This window comes from Salvia hispanica, chromosome 5, assembly GCF_029641045.1.
Source record: "Salvia hispanica isolate PSC_SH4W2 chromosome 5, Shi_PSC_v1, whole genome shotgun sequence".
In the NCBI taxonomy this organism is placed as follows: domain Eukaryota; kingdom Viridiplantae; phylum Streptophyta; class Magnoliopsida; order Lamiales; family Lamiaceae; genus Salvia; species Salvia hispanica.
The window spans coordinates 41,616,867-41,635,298 of record NC_142696.1 but is presented as its reverse complement, the minus strand read 5'-3'; the positions used below and the strand labels follow the sequence as shown (position 1 = coordinate 41,635,298).

The 18,432-nt window shown below is 37.6% G+C and overlaps 2 protein-coding genes and 1 long non-coding RNA gene across 5 annotated transcripts; 1 reads left to right on the top strand and 2 right to left on the bottom strand.

Annotated features, from left to right (window-relative positions):
• Positions 1–1,152: 1,152 nt before the first annotated feature.
• On the bottom strand, positions 1,153–2,470 carry LOC125186327 (uncharacterized). 3 transcript variants are annotated; one of them, XR_007170416.2, is made up of 5 exons: positions 2,345–2,470; positions 2,179–2,271; positions 2,012–2,105; positions 1,846–1,939; positions 1,153–1,337 (listed from the first exon to the last, which is right to left on the bottom strand). It is a non-coding gene; the product is annotated as an uncharacterized LOC125186327 (long non-coding RNA). The 3 variants fall into 3 exon arrangements; XR_016130182.1 differs by having other exon boundaries at positions 2,012–2,271; XR_016130183.1 differs by lacking the exon at positions 2,179–2,271 and having other exon boundaries at positions 2,345–2,452.
• Positions 2,471–3,209: 739 nt separating this feature from the next.
• LOC125190221 (Ssu72-like family protein) lies at positions 3,210–5,370 on the bottom strand. The gene is made up of 4 exons (XM_048087459.2): positions 5,104–5,370; positions 4,431–4,576; positions 3,663–3,781; positions 3,210–3,585 (listed from the first exon to the last, which is right to left on the bottom strand). Exons 1-4 carry the CDS (start codon positions 5,316–5,318, stop codon positions 3,484–3,486), a joined length of 582 nt encoding a protein of 193 aa, XP_047943416.1. The 5' UTR covers positions 5,319–5,370; the 3' UTR covers positions 3,210–3,483.
• Positions 5,371–13,650: 8,280 nt separating this feature from the next.
• Positions 13,651–16,609, top strand: LOC125190969 (purple acid phosphatase 17-like). The gene is made up of 7 exons (XM_048088403.2): positions 13,651–13,945; positions 14,536–14,692; positions 14,787–14,894; positions 14,975–15,099; positions 15,834–15,962; positions 16,111–16,178; positions 16,270–16,609. The coding sequence occupies exons 1-7, from the start codon at positions 13,745–13,747 to the stop codon at positions 16,487–16,489; spliced, it is 1,008 nt and encodes a 335-aa protein (XP_047944360.1). The 5' UTR covers positions 13,651–13,744; the 3' UTR covers positions 16,490–16,609.
• The last annotated feature ends 1,823 nt before the right edge of the window (positions 16,610–18,432 follow it).

The following is an 18,432-nucleotide window of genomic DNA, read 5'->3' as shown; positions in this document are numbered from 1 at the left end:
ATGGAAGAAGGTTTTTTAGTTTGTTTTTATTTCGTATTCCTTCATAATTTCTCTTTCTTCTCTCACATAACTGACTCAATTTACGTTAAACACGTCTGGTGGTGTAGTTTCTCGCTTAAACCCGAATTCTGGAAGTATTCCTCGATTGGTTTCGTTTTTTCAACAATAAGAAAGTAATTTAATTAATTCGTTCATTGATTTACAGATTTTTGGTGTTTTCTTTTCGTAAGTTACAGTTTGTAAACTTTCGACAAATAATGTAATATATTAAGTGTATAATGCAGATTGTATTAATGTACGATTATAGTTGTATAATGTGTACGCCGTCTTTGAATAATGTACATTACAGTGGGTTTAATGTGTGATAGAAGTTAAATCCATTCCCCAAAGGGTTTAGCAATCCATAGGGCTAGGGTATAGTACCGACTCACTAACAAAACCTTGACTATAGGAAGGGAGTTAGAGTCATTCCCATAGGGTTTAGCAAATGCCCTTTGCTAGGGCATATTACTAACCCATACATTAAAATTTACAGATTGAAGAACTAAATAATGTTTATTCACTTGTTGTATATTCAGGGAATAAATGTTTAGGCTAAGTAGAACTAAGTAATGAACGCCACAGATTGAAGAGAATAATGTACTTGTGTAAGTATTTAATGTTTGACGAGTAAATTATGTTTGACGTTTAAGATTTGATACAGTAAATAATGTACCAATATTATCTAATAATGTGTACGGATCAGTGAATAATGTACAAGTTGAATAGAATAATGTTGACAATAAATTGAATTCATGCCCTTTGGGTTTAGCAATCCATGGGGCTAGGTTGTAGTACCCACTCACAAACGGAACCATCACAAAGGACAGAAAGTTTGAATCATTCCCCTTGGATTTAGCAACCCATGGGACTAGGGTATAGTACCACCACATGAATTAAATTTCGTTTTTTAATGTTTGATTTAGATTTGGTACAATGAATAATGTACCAATAGTATCTAATAATGTACATTCGTAACAATTAATAATGTACAGATTGCAGAGAATAATGTTACAGAGAACTTGAATTTATGCCCTTTGGGTTTACCAATCCATGGGTCAAACGTATATAGTAAACTTATAACATAATAATAGTAGAGATAAAATTATAAAGTAGGACAACTCCAAAACAATGTAATACTTAACTACTAAATAATGTACGTCTTAAAACAAGTATAAAAAACAATATATCTGGAAAAAAAACTAAAAAATGTCATATTTTCTCTTCCACGTATGCTTCTCCTTGTCATTCTATATATCTTTCAGTGTTGCAGAGTTTCTCAAATCATGGTGACCCATCTGATCACAAACAAAATCAGAAAAACATACATTAAAATACTATATTCGTACATTACTCAGTAAGAAATATACATTAAATAACTATAGTCGTACATTATAATTATAATAATAAACAAGATTATTAGACACGACATTAACAATAATGTACGAAAGCAAGCAAATAATGTACGAAAGCAATCAAATAAAGCAATCGAATAATGCATAATAAGATTTCCTCTAAAAAATCGAGCAATACCCAATTGTAAAGCAGTAATTAACTATTAACTTTAATACAGCCAAGTTGAAGTAGATGATTCAAGGAAAAACATAAAAAAAATGTACCAAATGCTATTACATTTTTCATGCAAATCAGTTATGTACCAACAAGTCCATATAATGTAGCATAAATTAAATCTACAACAATGGCAGACCTAAATGATACAGTAGATAGAGTTCAATAATGTAACAAACGGTATATATAATGAATTTGTTACAACAGAGAAGAAAAACCCAAAATCAGGAACCCTACCTTGTTGTTGATTGCAAGTCTTCCACCGATTAAAACGTTGCTGCGTCGAGCGAGTGAGCAAAATCCGGCAGAATTCGTCTTCTCTGTGTAGTTGCTTCAATTAGCAAACCAATCAATCAGTAATGAAGAAAAACCCAATTGAAAAACCCAAAATCAGGAACCCTACCTTGTTGTCGATTGGAAGTCTTCCACCGATTAAAACGTTGCTGCGTCAAGCGAGTGAGCAAAATCCGGCAGAATTCATCTTCTCCGTGTAGTTGCTCCGATTTATCAAACCAATCAATTAGTAATGAAGAAAAACCCAATTGAAAAACACAAAATCAGGAACCCTACCTTGTTGTTGATTGCAATCTTCCACCGATTAAAATGTTGCTGCGTCAAGCGAGTGAGCAAAATCCGACAGAATTCATCTTCTCCGTGTAGTTGCTTTGATTTATCAAACCAATCAATTAGTAATGAAGAAAAACCCAATTGAAAAACCCAAAATCAGGAACCCTACCTTGTTGTTGATTGCAATCTTCCACCGATTAAAACGTTGCTGAGTCGAGCGAGTGAGAAAAATCCGCAGAATCGTCTTCTGTAGTTGTTGATTTCCGGTGGCTTGGAGTGGCGGCTAGGGTTTGGAAATTGAGGGGGGGGGGGGGGGAATTCAGGGAGACGATGTTGAATCGTGGGTTTGAGGAGTGAGAGAGTGAGTAGATGGAAGGTCTATGAAAATCTCGTTGAAATCTCGCTCCTTCCATTTTAATTCGTTGTTGTTTTACAATTATACCCGTATAATGCACAAAATGAGACTAATAATGCAACACGAGATGATTTTGTGATGCTTCATCTAGTCCGTCCATTCTACTAATCTAATAGTTTATATTAAGAAGGAAAAAGACAATAAGGGGATAATAGGACCCTAATCCCTATATTTGAGTATATGAAAGGTTACACTCAAAATTGTTCGAACCTGATGAAATTATGCTTGTAAAATTATTACCTATTCCTAACTTCGATCAAATTCTAATTTCGTTCACGACAATAGATTATGCTTTTTAGTTATTGTAGTTTTGATTCAGCGATCGAGCTCAGTTTATTACTACTAAATTGAAATTTTGTCATTGCTCATGTGGCATAATTATGTCACATGATACACATTGTAATTTAACTAAAAAACCTAACCATCACGAGAAAACTCAAAAAGTATATATGAACCTTAAATCCTGATTTGGGATAAAGTAGAAACTAATCCCGGCTGTAAAATCAAAGTCAAACTATAGGTTAACCTTTTGTAATGTGCAAAACCTTTAATTGACCTTAAAGTTTGTAGTTTAGAAACAATTGTCTGTCTAAATTTTAGACATATCAAGAACAAAGAATTATCAAAGTTCGAAACATCTGCAGTTAAATTTAATTGGATCAGTATTTCAATCAGTTTCATTTCAATGTTGCTGGCCCCTACAAAAAGCAGCATCTTTGTACACATACAGTAGGTAGCTTGTGATAAGCCGAGCAGAAGTACAATTTTAACAGAGAAGGTTTAAACCCAAGTGAGAAATCTTGATCTCGAGCAGATATTAAAGCTCCACTTGGTTGCTATGTTCCTAGCCAATCTTCCCTGCTCATGACTCGTAACTATCAGCCAAAACGTGATCAGTAGTATGAGATGCTGTAGACGAGCTTCCTGTGGTTTTGTCTCTCAAAGTTCATAATGAGATCATCAACACATTCCTCCCAATTTCCAGCAGCCTCGATCTGCATATTATTGCATTGAATATTTTAAACAGCTGAAACTACTATGTCCAATCTCTGGATGGCAAACAAGTGTGTACCTCTTGACATAATTGTAGCGCAAGCCGGCCACCAATTGCTGCCTCCTCGTGATTATCTTTTACTTCCAAGTTGATGACTAAAACAGGCTTCAAAAGCACATGCTTCCGGTTATGTAGATCTGCCATACGCACACATACATCAGCTGATCGATTACAGAGATATATTTTTTAATATATGAAAGAAAGCAACCACATCTAGAACTAGTACATTAAATACTTGCATTTAGGGAATCAATTAGTTGGTGGATGTGAATTTTCCAAATCAACAAAAGAAAATGATATACTGGTATGATCAAAGATGTCAAGTTAAATGACATGCTAACTGTTTAACTGCCCACTTCTAGGGGTCTTACGTTTCCTTAGTTCCCATCATCAATGCAATACGAAAGAATAGATATATTACCAGAGACCTCAAGACACCAGGTCTAACAAACTATAGAAATTCGCTACCAAGCAGCATATATAAACGTAATCAGCTCTGAAATAAATGTCCGATTTCATTACACAATTCATGAGCATACTCAGTTCAAGTATGACACTAAAATATCCATAACATTAAAATTCCTACAAACATATCTCTTGTTTTCAAAAGAAAACATTTCGCTTGTTTTCTTGTTTTCGCAAGAATTTTGATTGTGGGGTAATATTTTCACATCCAAAATAAAGCTTTCAACTTCTAAATTGTTCACACATATGGAAAAACTCATTCATAAAATAGACTTCACAATCATAGGCGCAAAACCAGGCAGTCTGCTTTGATTTACTAACCTTCAAGAACCATATCGAAAACTTTTTCTTCGAATGTGAGTACGACATCAAATGTGCCATCTGCAGCATTTTCTTGCCAACGCTGAGGGGCAGTTTTTACTGATAAGTTCCTCTTGAGCATTGGTAATATTCCATTTCGCCGATATCTGTGCAGTTTCAAATATATGAGGCTGAAATACTGAAATATAAGGACAAAAACATTTAAGCTAACATGAGCACGTATATATATGTCCATTGGTTCATTGTGATAACGGTGACATCTGCTCCGAAATATATTACCAGACTTGCTACACCACATAACTTAGATACACACATCTATGATATAATCCAACAAAGTACTATATATTTCTTAGTATTTATGAAGCTACAAATTAAAAAGCCCTTCAGTATTTCATCTCACAGCTAAGCAACTCCCACTAAAAGTGCAGTCAGTTTACATCACAAATTCTCCTATTTTCAGAAGGAAAAATAGGGAAAATCCAGTAATATACCAATATCCGGAACTGCATAAGTTTTCAAACAGACAGTATCACAAAAAAAATCTACTTTTTTCAGGAATGAAAAGTATGGGGGAAAAGGGGTTTTAGCACATGATGAACTAGAATTCGCCGATTTTGGCGCTAATCAACTCCAATCAAGCAAAAATTAGTGAGAAAAGGGAAAGAAGGGGTACAATTCGGGGTCTTTGCGGCGGAGGTCTTCGAACATTTGCTTGTAGGGGGTGCCGAAATCGTAGACGTTGGGTTCTCTAAGGGAGGGGCCGGGAAGCTTAACGTGCTGCCCAGTTCCGTACGAGGCTACGTCGAAGCCCTCTCTCTTGAGCAGCCAGTGCGCCTCCATGCTCCTGTTCTGGTTCGAAGAGCACACCATCGCGTGTCGCAGCTTCATCTCCGATCGATCACTCAATTCACTGATTCACCTTATTTTGCAGTGATTCTAATTTGAAATGCTCAGTTTCGTTATTCAAAACGGGCCGCCCCAATATTACCTTATCCAACAAGGATTTCGGCCCATCATTAATATGTTAGAGATACCCTAACGGCTGTTTGGTGTTTGCTAAATGGCAGAATTGGTGTAAAAACTGGTGAATAATGATGGTTCGGTGTTCCACATTTTTTATGACCAAGGGTTCGCACTGTTGGCCACGACTTTCGGCGTATATAATTATGACCTCCTACTTGGTATTTGAAAACTGCTTCGCTACAGTGAATCGTTAATTGCGTGTCAGATTACCTATTTAACCCGTGAAATTTGACATTTTGGTGTTGGCGCGGTTTATAGGATTGGGTAGTCGGTGGAATTTGTGTGAAATGACAGGGCAATATTGACCAATCACGGCTACAATAGTAGTCAACCCAAACCATCACATCAAATTCTGACACTTATTTCTTGTACACCAATTGATGCAATTGACTTTCATTGTGGTGGGATCATCAAAATATAAATATGACCACATTTATTTCTTCCAAGTGGAAATATGGAAGATCGGACAGGCCCTAAGAGCATCCACAATGGATGCCCTAGTGGAAGCCCTAGTGAGAGCCCTAGTGGTTGCCACGTCAGCATGCTCTATCTTTCTGCAATGGTGGAGCCCTAGTGCATGACCTATCTCTTATCCACTTTTCATTTCAATTTTAAATCATTGTTTTTTAATTTTATTTTTAATTACTATAAAATACCAAAATATATTATTTTAAACACCACAAATGTAACATGCTGAAATTTCAAACCCTAATTTTAGAGTCGTAAAATTTTATTGATGACGTGGGAGATGTGAATTAATCGATGAATGAATTTATTGCATGAGTTCTTATAACCGAGTTGTGTCTAGGGTTGCGTTGGAAGTTTGAAAAGTCAAACTCGATGAGTATGACGTGGCTTATGAATATTTGAATTAAAGGTGAATTTATGTGGTGATTTAATTGTTTAAGGGTGAGTGAGAATATTAGGAAAATTTTCATAAATACTATAACCACATTATTTGATATTTTCGATCCCTACTATTATTGGAGAAAGAATTCTATTTTTCCGGATTTAATTCATTTCTTAGGATATTTATCTAAATTAAATCCAAAGCCTAATTATTCTCTATTTCTCTATGGGAGAAATCGACACCTATATTTGTTCTAGGTGATTTTCGAAAATCACCTAGGTTGGGAAGAAGTAATTATTTTATTTGTTTAATTGATCCCTTATTTGATTTCCTTCCATACCTAAAATTTAAATATTCTACCAAATCTTACCATACCTCAAGATATCTTGCCATATCTTATTTTAGTTAATATTCAAAATCTATTCCTTATGGGAGAACCCCATATTACACGCCTATTTCCCCATATATTTGGAAGATTTTCAATTTTATTTTGATCCGTGATATTTTACTCTACTCCGAAAAATATACCAAACAAAATCTTGGCTAAATAAAATCCATAGATTTTGAAAATTTCCATGCCTTGAACCCTAGCTCATTTTTTTTATTTCTTCTTCTCTACTCCACAATATTTGATTTATTTAATTGTGTAGAATCAAATCTTCCCAAATATTTGATTTATTCTTCTTTTCTCCAATAATTCTTCATCTTTTGAGAAGAGTTAGAGTTTGAGCCTCAAGATTTTTGAAGAATCAAGTCTCTACTTTGTTTCTACCGTTCGTTTTGACAAGAAAAGGTACCTATATATTAATCTCTCTTCATCTAACCGATTAATCGGTATTCTTGAACCCCCCATGCATCTAGATTGAATGAAAGTGGTTAAATGGGATATGGAAAATATGTGTGCGTGTGTATGCGTGCGTGCGTGCAGGGGCGTAGCCAGGAATTCATTACAGGAGGGGCAAAGTTAATAAAATTTTCATTTTTGAGAAGGGGCATTTGATATAATTTTACATATATACATGAAAATTTGTAATAAATATAGAAGGGAGGGGAAGAGGTCAGGAGGGGCAAATGCCCCACCTACTAAAGAGCTGCATCCGCCCCTGCGTGCGTGTGAATGTGTGACGCGTGAACGACCCTCATGTGTGACATAAGTTGATGATAGATCTAAGATTGATGAGTGAATAAACATATATGATGAATATGTCTTGTTTTGAATGATAATTGTAAACCGGATCGGTGGGAAAAAAGGGAAGCGTTGAGACATGCATGATTTAGGAGTTGATGTTGAAACTAATTCGTGATATGTGCCTATGTGATTAAAAGGTGAAACCTCGGTTGCGAAGCCGGATAACGAAAGAGAGAAACGTACTTGAAAATTTATGAATTTGGAGAGATAATGGTGGTTTAAACTGTTATGCCATGCCTGTGATTGTTTTGATGATGTTGTGCGCCTGATGCTCAGTTTGAGAGTTCGCTCCATTGGGCTATAGGGCTATGGATATGTATAAACGAATTCGGATTTGAGTAGGGCCGCAAACCCTACCAGGCTAGTGTACACGGTGGGATCGAGAGCCGTCCTTGCTAGTCGGCCGGTCTCGTGGGCGAAAAGTGTGGCCACACTTTCGTCGCACCATGGAAATGTTGTGATTGTGGAAATTGATGAGGAAATTGGGGAGTTTGATTGACTGGCCAGTCTAAGAAAATATTTTTGTGATACTCGATGATATTCATTTTGATAATTGTAAAACTCGAGTTCACTATGGTAAGGGTGACATAACTATTAAAATGTTTTGGCAACGAGTTCACTGGGTATTTCAAAATACTCAGCCCTGCATGTGTTTTCCTTACGTGCAGGTTGAACGGCGACGAGCGGAGGCGGGTGTTGAGCACATTTAATTAATTAAGATGGATATTTTGAACTTCGAGTGTAGTTGTGTCTTCATACATAGCTTCACTTTCTCTTGGTCGCTTCCGCTGAATTTTTGAAACTTATTAGTATTGTTTGGCTATTTTGAACTTGTTCCCTTTGGTTTAGAAGATTGAGACATGTTGTGGTTTTTGTTGAATTTATGTCGAACCCTTGATTTTTTATCATAGTTTATGGTATCTACTCTTCATTGATTTTCTAGGTTAAACTGTTGACTCATTGCTTTGATAGTTCGTTAATACCTTGGTCAAATCTCTTAAATGAAACCCTAGCCTATGTTTTTTATTGCTTTTAAGTCCGTCTTGGTAGTAGTCGTCGTATTTATTATACCCTAGAAATCCGGGCTGTTACAACAAATGCAAAAAAAAAAAAAACTACATTAAACCTAAAATACTTAAAAAAGAAAAAACCAAACTAATCATCTAAATTCAACCTCTAGGCCAAATTCTTGATCATATTCTTAGTCCTCTGTCGGGCTTCCGGATCGGTTTCTTCACGAAGGCTGTTTTGGGCGTCAAGTATAAACCTATACTCAACCACCTCGCGATAACCTCCGAACTCCTCGATCGCCCGGTCCATGAGCTGAGCAGATGGAGGAGGCGCAGCCTGCGGGGGGGCCGCCGATCCAGACACGTCCGCCTTCGCCTTCCCTTTGGCATGGGCTTTGGCAGCCTTGGTACCAATGGGACGTCTAAAAGTAGACGTAGGCGTGCCGGAACTCCCTTCCGGCTCAGCGTTCAGATCCACAGGAGATGGGCCGCTGCTCGTGTAACCGCCAGTGGCGGTGGTCTTCGTCCGCTTCGCAGCCGGATCCAGCCGGTATCCCTCCGTTGAACTTCGCCTTGTCCTTCAAGATCAGCCAAACATTGTACAGCTTGAACTGCCCGAACTGTCGTTGGTACTCGGACAACGACTTGTTGAGGACATCCTCCATGCTCTCACCGCTAGCCCTTCCGTCCCTGTTCTTGTTGTAGATATAGCAGAAGTTGTTGACGTGGAACTTGATCCGATCCCAACATTTGCGCAGCTGAACCTTGGTCCGCTTGAACGCCCACCTCGGTTTCACCTCGTTGTAGCGTTCCTCAATGGATCCCACATTCTGGCTGAAGTCTGGTTGTTGGAGGATATTGAATCCTCTGATACATCGACCCAACACTGAGCCACCTTCAGGTACTGATAAGGCTAATTTCATGCATCGGTAATGTGCGAAAAAATGTTATAAATTGTTGGGTCTAACACGTTTCCTAAGCCAGGTGTGTGAAGAAAATCGCTAGATCAAGTAAGTACTGAAGGAGATGGTCTAGCGAAGGAAAGGAACGAAGTGAGCAAGATTTACAAGGGAAATTGGCGTGACAGAGGAGTCAATAGCTGAGGGCAACAAAGTCTTATCTATACCTCGCTGGGCCCCACTCAAACGCCTAGATATAGAAGAGCATGCAACGCAAGGAGGACTTTTTCTTCACTCTTTTTAGCTCACACACATTACACACACTTGGGAATGGGAGATCTGGGGTAGTCGGGAACGGAAGATTATTTTCTTAGAAATTTCGTGGTTGGAAACACCGTCCGAGTGTGGACGAAGATACAATTCCTTTTAATTTCAGTTGTTTTGCTCGTTTTTACCGTCGAACTTCACTTTTGGGAGTCGACCTGGCTGTTGATGATACTTATTGTCCTTCCGTTTGTTGATCTGCGTTTAGCAGTTGAATTTCAAGTCAATTTGCATAGATCTCTCTGCTGTTAGTTCATTTCTACAAGTATCTTGTCGATCTCTGTTTTAGTTTGTTGTTGTGGTGTTTGACATGAGAATTTGGTGATAGATCTATGGTTGATTGACTGTTTGGAGTTTGTTTTTGTTCGAATCAGAAGTGATGAAGAGTTTCTGTTGGTTGGAGTTCGTATTGGACGCTTGGATCCGGAGTGGATTTAGCGTCTGAGGTTGGATTCGACGTGAGGAAAGAAAGTTGTTAGATGAATTCGAGTTTTCTTCTTGTTTTCTGCTTTGTTTCGTCTAGTGTCTGCAAATCTGTTTAGTTCTTCATAGTTCATGCATAGATTTGATTTAAAATTAGTTTGCTCTGTTTTAATTTCGTTCATGTTAAATTTCTTATGAGTTTATGCAATTTGGTTGTAGAAGACGATGTCGCTGTTAGTTAGTACGAGAGTTAGTTATTCTGCCAGCTTTTCGTTCGTACTTTGCTTTTTTCAGTCATGGTCCCCACAGTAGGTCTATTTCTTAGGTCTAGTAGTGAAGCAGTTTTCTTAGATCAAGTGTTGAGCAGTTAACTTTCTTTGCAACGTTCTCTTATAATTTTTGCCTAGGTCTAGCTGTTAGTTTAGGAGTTTTAAAGATTCCCAAGTCAAGTTAAATTTGTTTTCCTCAACCCAAGAAAATGCGTGGCAGCAGCCAACACCAAAAACACACCCAAATCCTTGAACATGAGTATTACGCATCCTTCTCTGTGGGATCGATCCCTACTTCCCTATACTAGGTTTAGTAAAGTGGTTGAGGGTTTTTGAAAGAAGTGCTCTGTGTGTCCGACGATCGGGATTCCTTGCGATCAACGAGTTCCTAGACCACGTGATCTAGTGGATTTGCTGGATCTAGGGAACCTGTTATTTCCTATTTGAACACACGAAGCACAACAACCTTTTCAAATGGCGCCGTTGCCGGGGATGGATGGCGTTTGTTGTTATTTCATTTAAGGATTTGGAGTAAAATTTTGATTTCTGTTATTCTCTTTCTCCTTGACAGTTTATGAAAGCAGGTTTCCAATCTGAAAGTTGGGCAAGCTCATCTGGATCAGGGAGTGGCCAATACAAGTGGCGAGTCAAGGAATCTACATCTACCATCACCACCAGATCAGGATTGAGGACGGAGGATCCATTCCCGTTCGAGTCAGAAAGTGACAAAGAGTGGAACTCATCGACAGAAGAGAACCCAGGGTCGTCAACAGAACCAGAGCATTCCGAGACCGAGGAAGAGGAAGACCCAAATATGGCTCATCTACTAGATCCCGATCCAGAAATAGGGTCGCTCACCGCACATCTTGACGGTGAACCCGCTCATGCTATAGTCTCGAACCCACGACGGAGGTCGATCGACATCAAGACGAATGTACTTGGAGTTCTACCTACTTTCTCTGTGCGTAGGAACGAATGCCCCTATGAATTTTTGAACGAGTTCAGTAAACTATGCAGCATTCAGAAGCGACCCAACGAGGCAACAGAGGAGGACTGCCGTCTTCGAGCAATTTCGTTTGCTCTCAAGGGGGAGGCGAACACTTGGCTGCTAAGGCTTCCACCGGACTCGATCAACACGAGGAAGGATTTTAAACTGGAATTTCTGGACTACTTTTTTCCATCCAACAAGACGAATGCCTTGAAGAAGGAGATTTAGGAGTGCAAACAAGAATACGATGAGTCTCTGAGTTCTTATTGGTCCCGTTTCAAGGGGCTGTTGGATGCTTGTCCGAACCACAGGATGATAGAAGCGGAGACTTACTATTTGTTCTACGAAGGTGCAAACCCTGAATCAAAGGACTTGATGAACTCCTTGAGCGGGGGAAATTTTACCAAGAATAAGGCAAGTGAAGCTCGGGAAACCTTGGGGGAGGCTGATCGAGGCAAAGAAGGCCTATGATAACCCGCGAAGCATATTGAGGAGAGGATCAGCTAATGCAGTGATGGATCAAGAAGACAAGAAGGTGGAAGATAGGATCGATAAACTGGAAAAGGCCTTGCTAAATGCAATCGAGAAATATAATCCGCATGCTCCAGTGGAAATTGAGAAATCCCCTGGTCAAGAGGAAAGACAACTTCAACCATACTACAGTCAGCCCTGCAAAGGGGAGTGTCAAGCTCAAGCAAATTCGATGGGAAGTTGGAATCAAGGAAGACAGAGGGACGCTCCATGGAGGACTCACACAAACTTTAGATGGACTGATCATGATCAAAGCCAGCCACCTCCTTTTCAGCTCATGAATTTTGCACACCCTCCGGAGAGGCAGTCCAACTGGTCAGGGAAAGGTCAAGAAGGACAATTGCAGCTGGGGTATAGGAATCAGGACCAAGCTAATTGGGGAAACAAAAATCAGAACAACCCAGGAAGCTCCTATGTGCCACCTCATCAGAGAAACAATCAAGGAAACTACCAGAACTCCCAACCGAATCATCAAGGGAATCAAGGGTCTGGTGGCCAGTACAATAACCATCAGGGAAATCAAGGGTCGAATAACCAATACAACAATCATCAAGGCAACTATCGACAGAACCAGGGTCAAGGACAAAATTCTGGTCAATTCAACTTCAGACCACAACGGAGTGTGGATCGATCCTTCTCTGTGGGATCGATCCCTACTTCCCTATACTAGGTTTAGTAAAGTGGTTGAGGGTTTTTGAAAGAAGTGCTCTGTGTGTCCGACGACCGGGATTCCTTGCGATCAACGAGTTCCTAGACCACGTGATCTAGTGGATTTGCTGGATTTAGGGAACCTGTTATTTCCTATTTGAACACACGCAGCACAACAACCTTTTCAGGTACTCATCCAACTCGTAGTCAGTACGCCCTGTTGCGTACTCCTCGTTCGGCTCGTCGGGTGGGAGTGGGACTGGGATCGATGGCGCCTTTTCTTTCCGCGCCATCTTCTTCTTCCCTTTCTTCGGCGGCGGCCGCGCAGGGGCAGGAGGTTGCCCACAACTAGGCTTCATCTCCTCAACCTGATACTCCTCGGTGCCGAAGAACGGATCGAACTCAGAGTCGGAGACGAAAGTGGATCCTACAGATCCGGGCGTCTCAACCCGGTAGTCTTCGTGGCCGGGCCACCGGGCGCCGCTGGCGCCGCCTCCTCTTCCAAACATGGGCATATCGTCGTCGACATTATGGGGGTTTGGGTATTGACTCGGATCCATTGTTGAAAATGTGGATATTGAGAGAATATAGAAGAGAAAGTGAAAGGTTTGGTGTGTGAAAAGTGAAGAAAATGGAGTGGTTTAAATTAGGGTTAAATGATTTAAAATTAAAAAAAAAATAAAATTGGAAAACAACGGGCTCGGGCGCGCCCCTGCAATGGGCGACCGAACTCTCGGTCGTCCTCGGGCGTGACCGACGCCTGCAATGGATGCCCGATCATGCCCGAGCCCGATCTCGGCCGATCGGGCGTGAGATCGGGCATCCATTGTGCATGCTCTGATAAAGAGATATTATTTGAACAAATATTTTATCTAAATATATTGTTGCAATATTAGCGGAGAGCACTAAAAATAAACATAGTTGGGGCAATTGTACGTTGTACGTTTTATCTACTAAAAATATTTTCACGTCTTCGCATACACTGCGGTGAGCCAGTATCATCAAACTGTCTATGTATATAAGCATAACATCATTACCACTTTTCCTAATAAAAAAAAAAAAAAAAACTTCTCTTTATTGTTCTTCCTATTGTAAATTTCTTTGTTGAAAGAAAAGAAAATAAGCATCTCTTTTCTTGTCAGTCAGAGAAATTATTTGAAATGGGTTTGTCTGAGAAGAAAACCATGAAAATGATTGTTTTTTCCCTCTGGCTGGCGATGATCACATTAAATTGTGCCCAAATTTCTGCTAAATTTCCAATATTTGAGCAACCCACAAAAGGTGACGGCACTCTCAAATTTTTTGTTATTGGAGATTGGGGAAGAAAAGGAGAGTATAACCAATCTCAAGTTGCACTTCAGGTTAGTTTCTATATATATAACGTGATCAGATCAATAAGTGAAATTCTGTCAAAAATTAAAACAAATCTCAGTCATTGGATCTTGTAATGTAACCGTTAGATTATTGTCACGTGTCATCTAATAATGTAGATTACTAGTCAAATAATGTAACTTAGCTAATAATGTACTATTTTATTTAGTACAATAATGTAGCATTTTAGTCTAATAATGATAATGTAGCATTTTGGGCTAATAATGTAACTTATCACATCCATCCAATCTCAGGATCCAAGGGCTGAGATTTGTTTTGATTTTTAACAGAATTTAACTTATTGACTATAATGCGCTCCTATATATATATGTATGTTTCCTTTTTATTTTAATTAATCTGATTGTGTTCAAATATACTAGTACTATAATTAACTTTTGTTTTTATTTCTTTTCTATCATTGGGTGTTATGATGATATTCCATTCAATTGCTATAAGTTTTTTAAAACAAGTCGCTAGCAATGACCACATGAAATGGAATACTACTATTAACATATCTGTCATCAATATATTGGAACTTATAGTAATTTTTTAAAAATCTGATTTTGTTGTGTGCATGCAGATGGGAAGAATTGGAGAAGAATTAGATATAGATTTTGTAATTTCAACAGGTGATAACTTTTATGATAATGGATTGAAAGGGGAGACAGACCCTGCCTTTGTTGAATCTTTTACCGACATTTACACAGCCAAAAGCCTCCAGAAACCGTGGTACAGTGGTAATTTTCATTCACCAAATTCAATTTTGGAAAAATAATTTAATTCAATTATTAATTTACTTATTTAATTTGTGAATGATACATGCACATGCAGTTTTAGGCAATCATGATTACCGAGGTGATGCAGTTGCACAAATGAGCCCAGTTCTTCAAAAAATTGATAGTAGATGGCTTTGTTTGAGGTCTTTTGTGGTTAATGCAGGTAAACAAATTTTTTAAAAGAAAGAAAATGATGGATATACTTATTTTATTGATATTTAACTGGTGGTGTTATTTTAACAGAAATCGCAGAGATATTCATGTTGGATACGACCCCTTTTGTGAATGATTATTTCATAAACCCAGAACATATATATGATTGGCGTGGTGTATTCCCTACAAAGAGCTACACTACCTATGTATTAAGGGTATCTCAAAAATTCAAATTATATTTAATTTACATTATAAAATATAGGGGAGTGATCAATTGCTAACTCATCATTTAATTGCTAACTACAACTAATTTAAGGCCACATGATTTTAAAAAACGTGTGGTCTACAATTTGCCACGTGTAATTTTCGTTTTTATTAATTAAATCGAAATTTTTTTTAAAAAAAACGTCAAATTAGGATTTTGGATGAAAATGTCAATATAGTGTTTCGAAAATATCAACACAATGCTTTGAGAATGTCAACACAAATTTAGGATTGACATTGTATATGCTTTATATTGACATATTATCTTAGCTGTATTGACATTAGCCTGTGTACGAAAAATACGAATATTCTAGATTTTTTTTTTTCAAATTTTGACGTCGGAACATATGCATGTAGTATATCGTTGGAATCCTTATAAAATTATCTTTAATTTGATATATGTTATATGAATTTAAAGTTTTGGGATTTCTTTTAAAAGTTAGTTATAACTAACTTGCCATTATTACCCCTATTGATATTTTTTGGAATTAATCACATGGCCTTATTGACGTTTTTTGTTGATCGTATTGACATTTCGTGATTGATGATATAGGCCTTTAATTTGAATATCTAATAGCTATTATTGAGTTATAGTTAGCAATTAAGTTTTGAGTTAACAATATAACACTCCCCACAAAATATATGTATTTATTATTATTACTATCTTAAAATAAAAATGGTGTAGGATCTTGATAGAGCGTTGAAGGAATCAAGGGCAAAATGGAAAATAGTGGTGGGCCATCATGCTATTAGAAGTGTGGGACATCACGGTGACACTACAGAGCTTGTAAATCAACTTCTTCCTGTTCTTCAGGTACAACTTCTACTACTCTACTTCATTTATATCTCAAAACAAATTTTGAGTGTAAAAATATAATTCATCTTTTCATCAATGTTAGTATTAAAAATATCACTTTCCATATGGAGCAATAAAAACTTGAACATTTTAATGGGAAAATCAGGCCAATGGCGCAGACCTCTACATGAACGGCCATGATCATTGTCTCGAACAAATCAGTGACGACGAAAGGTGTGAGACCAACTTCTATATGAATTTTAAAGTAGAAATAAAATATGAAATTTGTAACTTTAATTTAATAAATTTTTGAATTGATTTACAGCCCTATTCAGTTTCTAACGAGCGGTGCCGGGTCGAAAGCTTGGAGGGGAGATCTTAAAAATTTAAGTCATGAAAACCTAAAATTCTTCTATGATGGGCAAGGCTTCATGTCAGTTCAACTCACAGATTCTGATGTGGAAATTGCATTTTATGATGTATATGGTCAGGTTTTACATAGGTGGAGTAGGTCCAGGTCCAACCAGCTTCTTTCAGATATGTAAAATGTTCAAACATAGATTATATTGTAAGAAAAAAAATAGCCAAGTCAAATCTATATGTTGTAGAGATTTATTATGATTGTTATTATGAAAAAGAAGAAATATACTTAGTAGATTGTGAAATACGTAAGGCATCGAATGTGTTTTGCATATATGTTCACAGAGATTATAAGATGCATTCTTTTCTAGAGTTCAAAGTATATATTCACTAAAAAAAATTATCCAAGGATAATTTTTAGCCAATTAAATGATGATTGTGAAATTGAGGTTGGATGCAAAAGCTGACAAGACAGTTGAAAAACGAGACAGTTGAAAAATGAGGTTGAGGCTGGTTTTTTTGGTGCGCATTATGAATGCACTTTCTTTGTTGTAAAGTGTCTGAATTTTTTCTGGAGGAGAATTGTAATCATTGCATATACTACCATTGTTGGTTAATTGTATTGGAAAATACGGGATGTGAACATTATGAAAATAAATGCAACCGGAATCATGTTAGCTACTTTTTCATTGTTTGGATGATATAGTATACATGTAATTAGAAAAATAAAATGTAATTAGTTAGCTTTTAGTTAGTTGGTCTTTTACTTAGTCTATATATAAGGCTCTTAGTTGCAATTTGCTGTAATTTTTTCACAATGTAGTTAATAGTGAAACACGTTTTATCCTCTCGATTTCGACAGTTTCTTCTTCACAGTTTTTACTTCCTTCTTCAATGGAGTTTTTCCCAAATCTCCAGATATCAATTCTCCATTTTCAACATGGTATCAGAGCGCAATTGCTGCGCCTCTGTTTTCCTCTGATTACCTCTATCCTTTTTTTTTCGTTTGAATCTTCATAGTTAGGGTTTGTTATTAAAATTGGATCGGTTATTTTTCTTTTCGTATTTCTTCCGCGAGCTTCTAACCGTATTCCGATTTCTCACCGGTGCTCCAGGTTTTTCAATTTCTCTCTTCAAATCTCTCTGATTTTTCAATTCAGATGTTTGAATCGGTTCGTTTTTTGCTTCTCATTCTCTATTTTCTCTCTTTACGGCGTTAATTTCCGCCGATCTGAAATTTCGGATCTGTTTTCTGTCTCGTTTTCGTTTATTCATTGGATTTGTATGATCCAAGTTTGTCTCTCTCCGATCAAAATCGGTTGAGTTTTTCGTTTTGAGAATATGTTTTCTCAAATTTGTTGTTGAATCTGAATATGTTTTCAGATTTATCTCTGGTTTTCCGATTGTATGTCGGATGATTGTTTTGTTGTTCACCAATTGTTCGGGTGAATCTGTTTTTTCTAAACCTTTTTCTTCAATCTCGTCTATGACCGAAGCTTGGTTGGTGGATGTGTTTTTGATCTTCATTGAGGAGTCAGTTTGCCAGATTTGTTGTTTGTTTGGGTGAGGAAAGGCTATGCTTCTATGCGGCGTTGTTCGTATTGGTGTTGTGATTGTTCTTGGTCATGATGCTCAAGGATTTGAGGCAGATTGTTGGCTTTGCAGCAAGTTTGCTCAAGCTGGATGGTTTTGTTGCTTCATTCATGGTGTTGTTGCATTATTCATGGTGTTGTTGCTTCATTCATATTCAAAGTTTGAAATTAGGGTGGAAATCTGCTGTCACAACTTTTGCTACTGCTCAAACTGCAGAGATCCTACAATGTGGTGTTGTTACAGTTGTTGTGATAAGTTTTGATGCTCAAGATGGATTCCCTACTAAGGGGGAGTTTTGAGATCACTTGCAAGGAGAGTTGAAGTCCTCGTTGCTGGTGCTGATGTGGTACAGGGAGTTTTAAGATCACTATCCTACAAGGAGAACTTTGTATGTTTTTTGTTTGTTGGTTTCTTCATTTCCTTGGCAAGATGGTTGCATTTGTTTTGCTCTCATCTTGAGGGGGAGTGTTGAAATTAGAAAAATAAAATGTAATTAGTTAGCTTTTTATTAGTTAGTTGGTCTTTTACTTAGCCT

Coding starts and splice junctions, on each gene's coding strand:
- LOC125190221 (XM_048087459.2), bottom strand. CDS start 5,318: ATGAAGCTGCGACACGCGATGGTGTGCTCTTCGAACCAGAACAGGAGC. Junction 3,782..4,430: donor TTTCGATATGGTTCTTGAAG/GTTAGTAAATCA, acceptor TGCGTATGGCAG/ATCTACATAACCGGAAGCAT. Junction 3,586..3,662: donor CGCTACAATTATGTCAAGAG/GTACACACTTGT, acceptor AATAATATGCAG/ATCGAGGCTGCTGGAAATTG.
- LOC125190969 (XM_048088403.2), top strand. CDS start 13,745: ATGGGTTTGTCTGAGAAGAAAACCATGAAAATGATTGTTTTTTCCCTC. Junction 14,895..14,974: donor GTCTTTTGTGGTTAATGCAG/GTAAACAAATTT, acceptor TTATTTTAACAG/AAATCGCAGAGATATTCATG. Junction 15,100..15,833: donor ACACTACCTATGTATTAAGG/GTATCTCAAAAA, acceptor AAAATGGTGTAG/GATCTTGATAGAGCGTTGAA.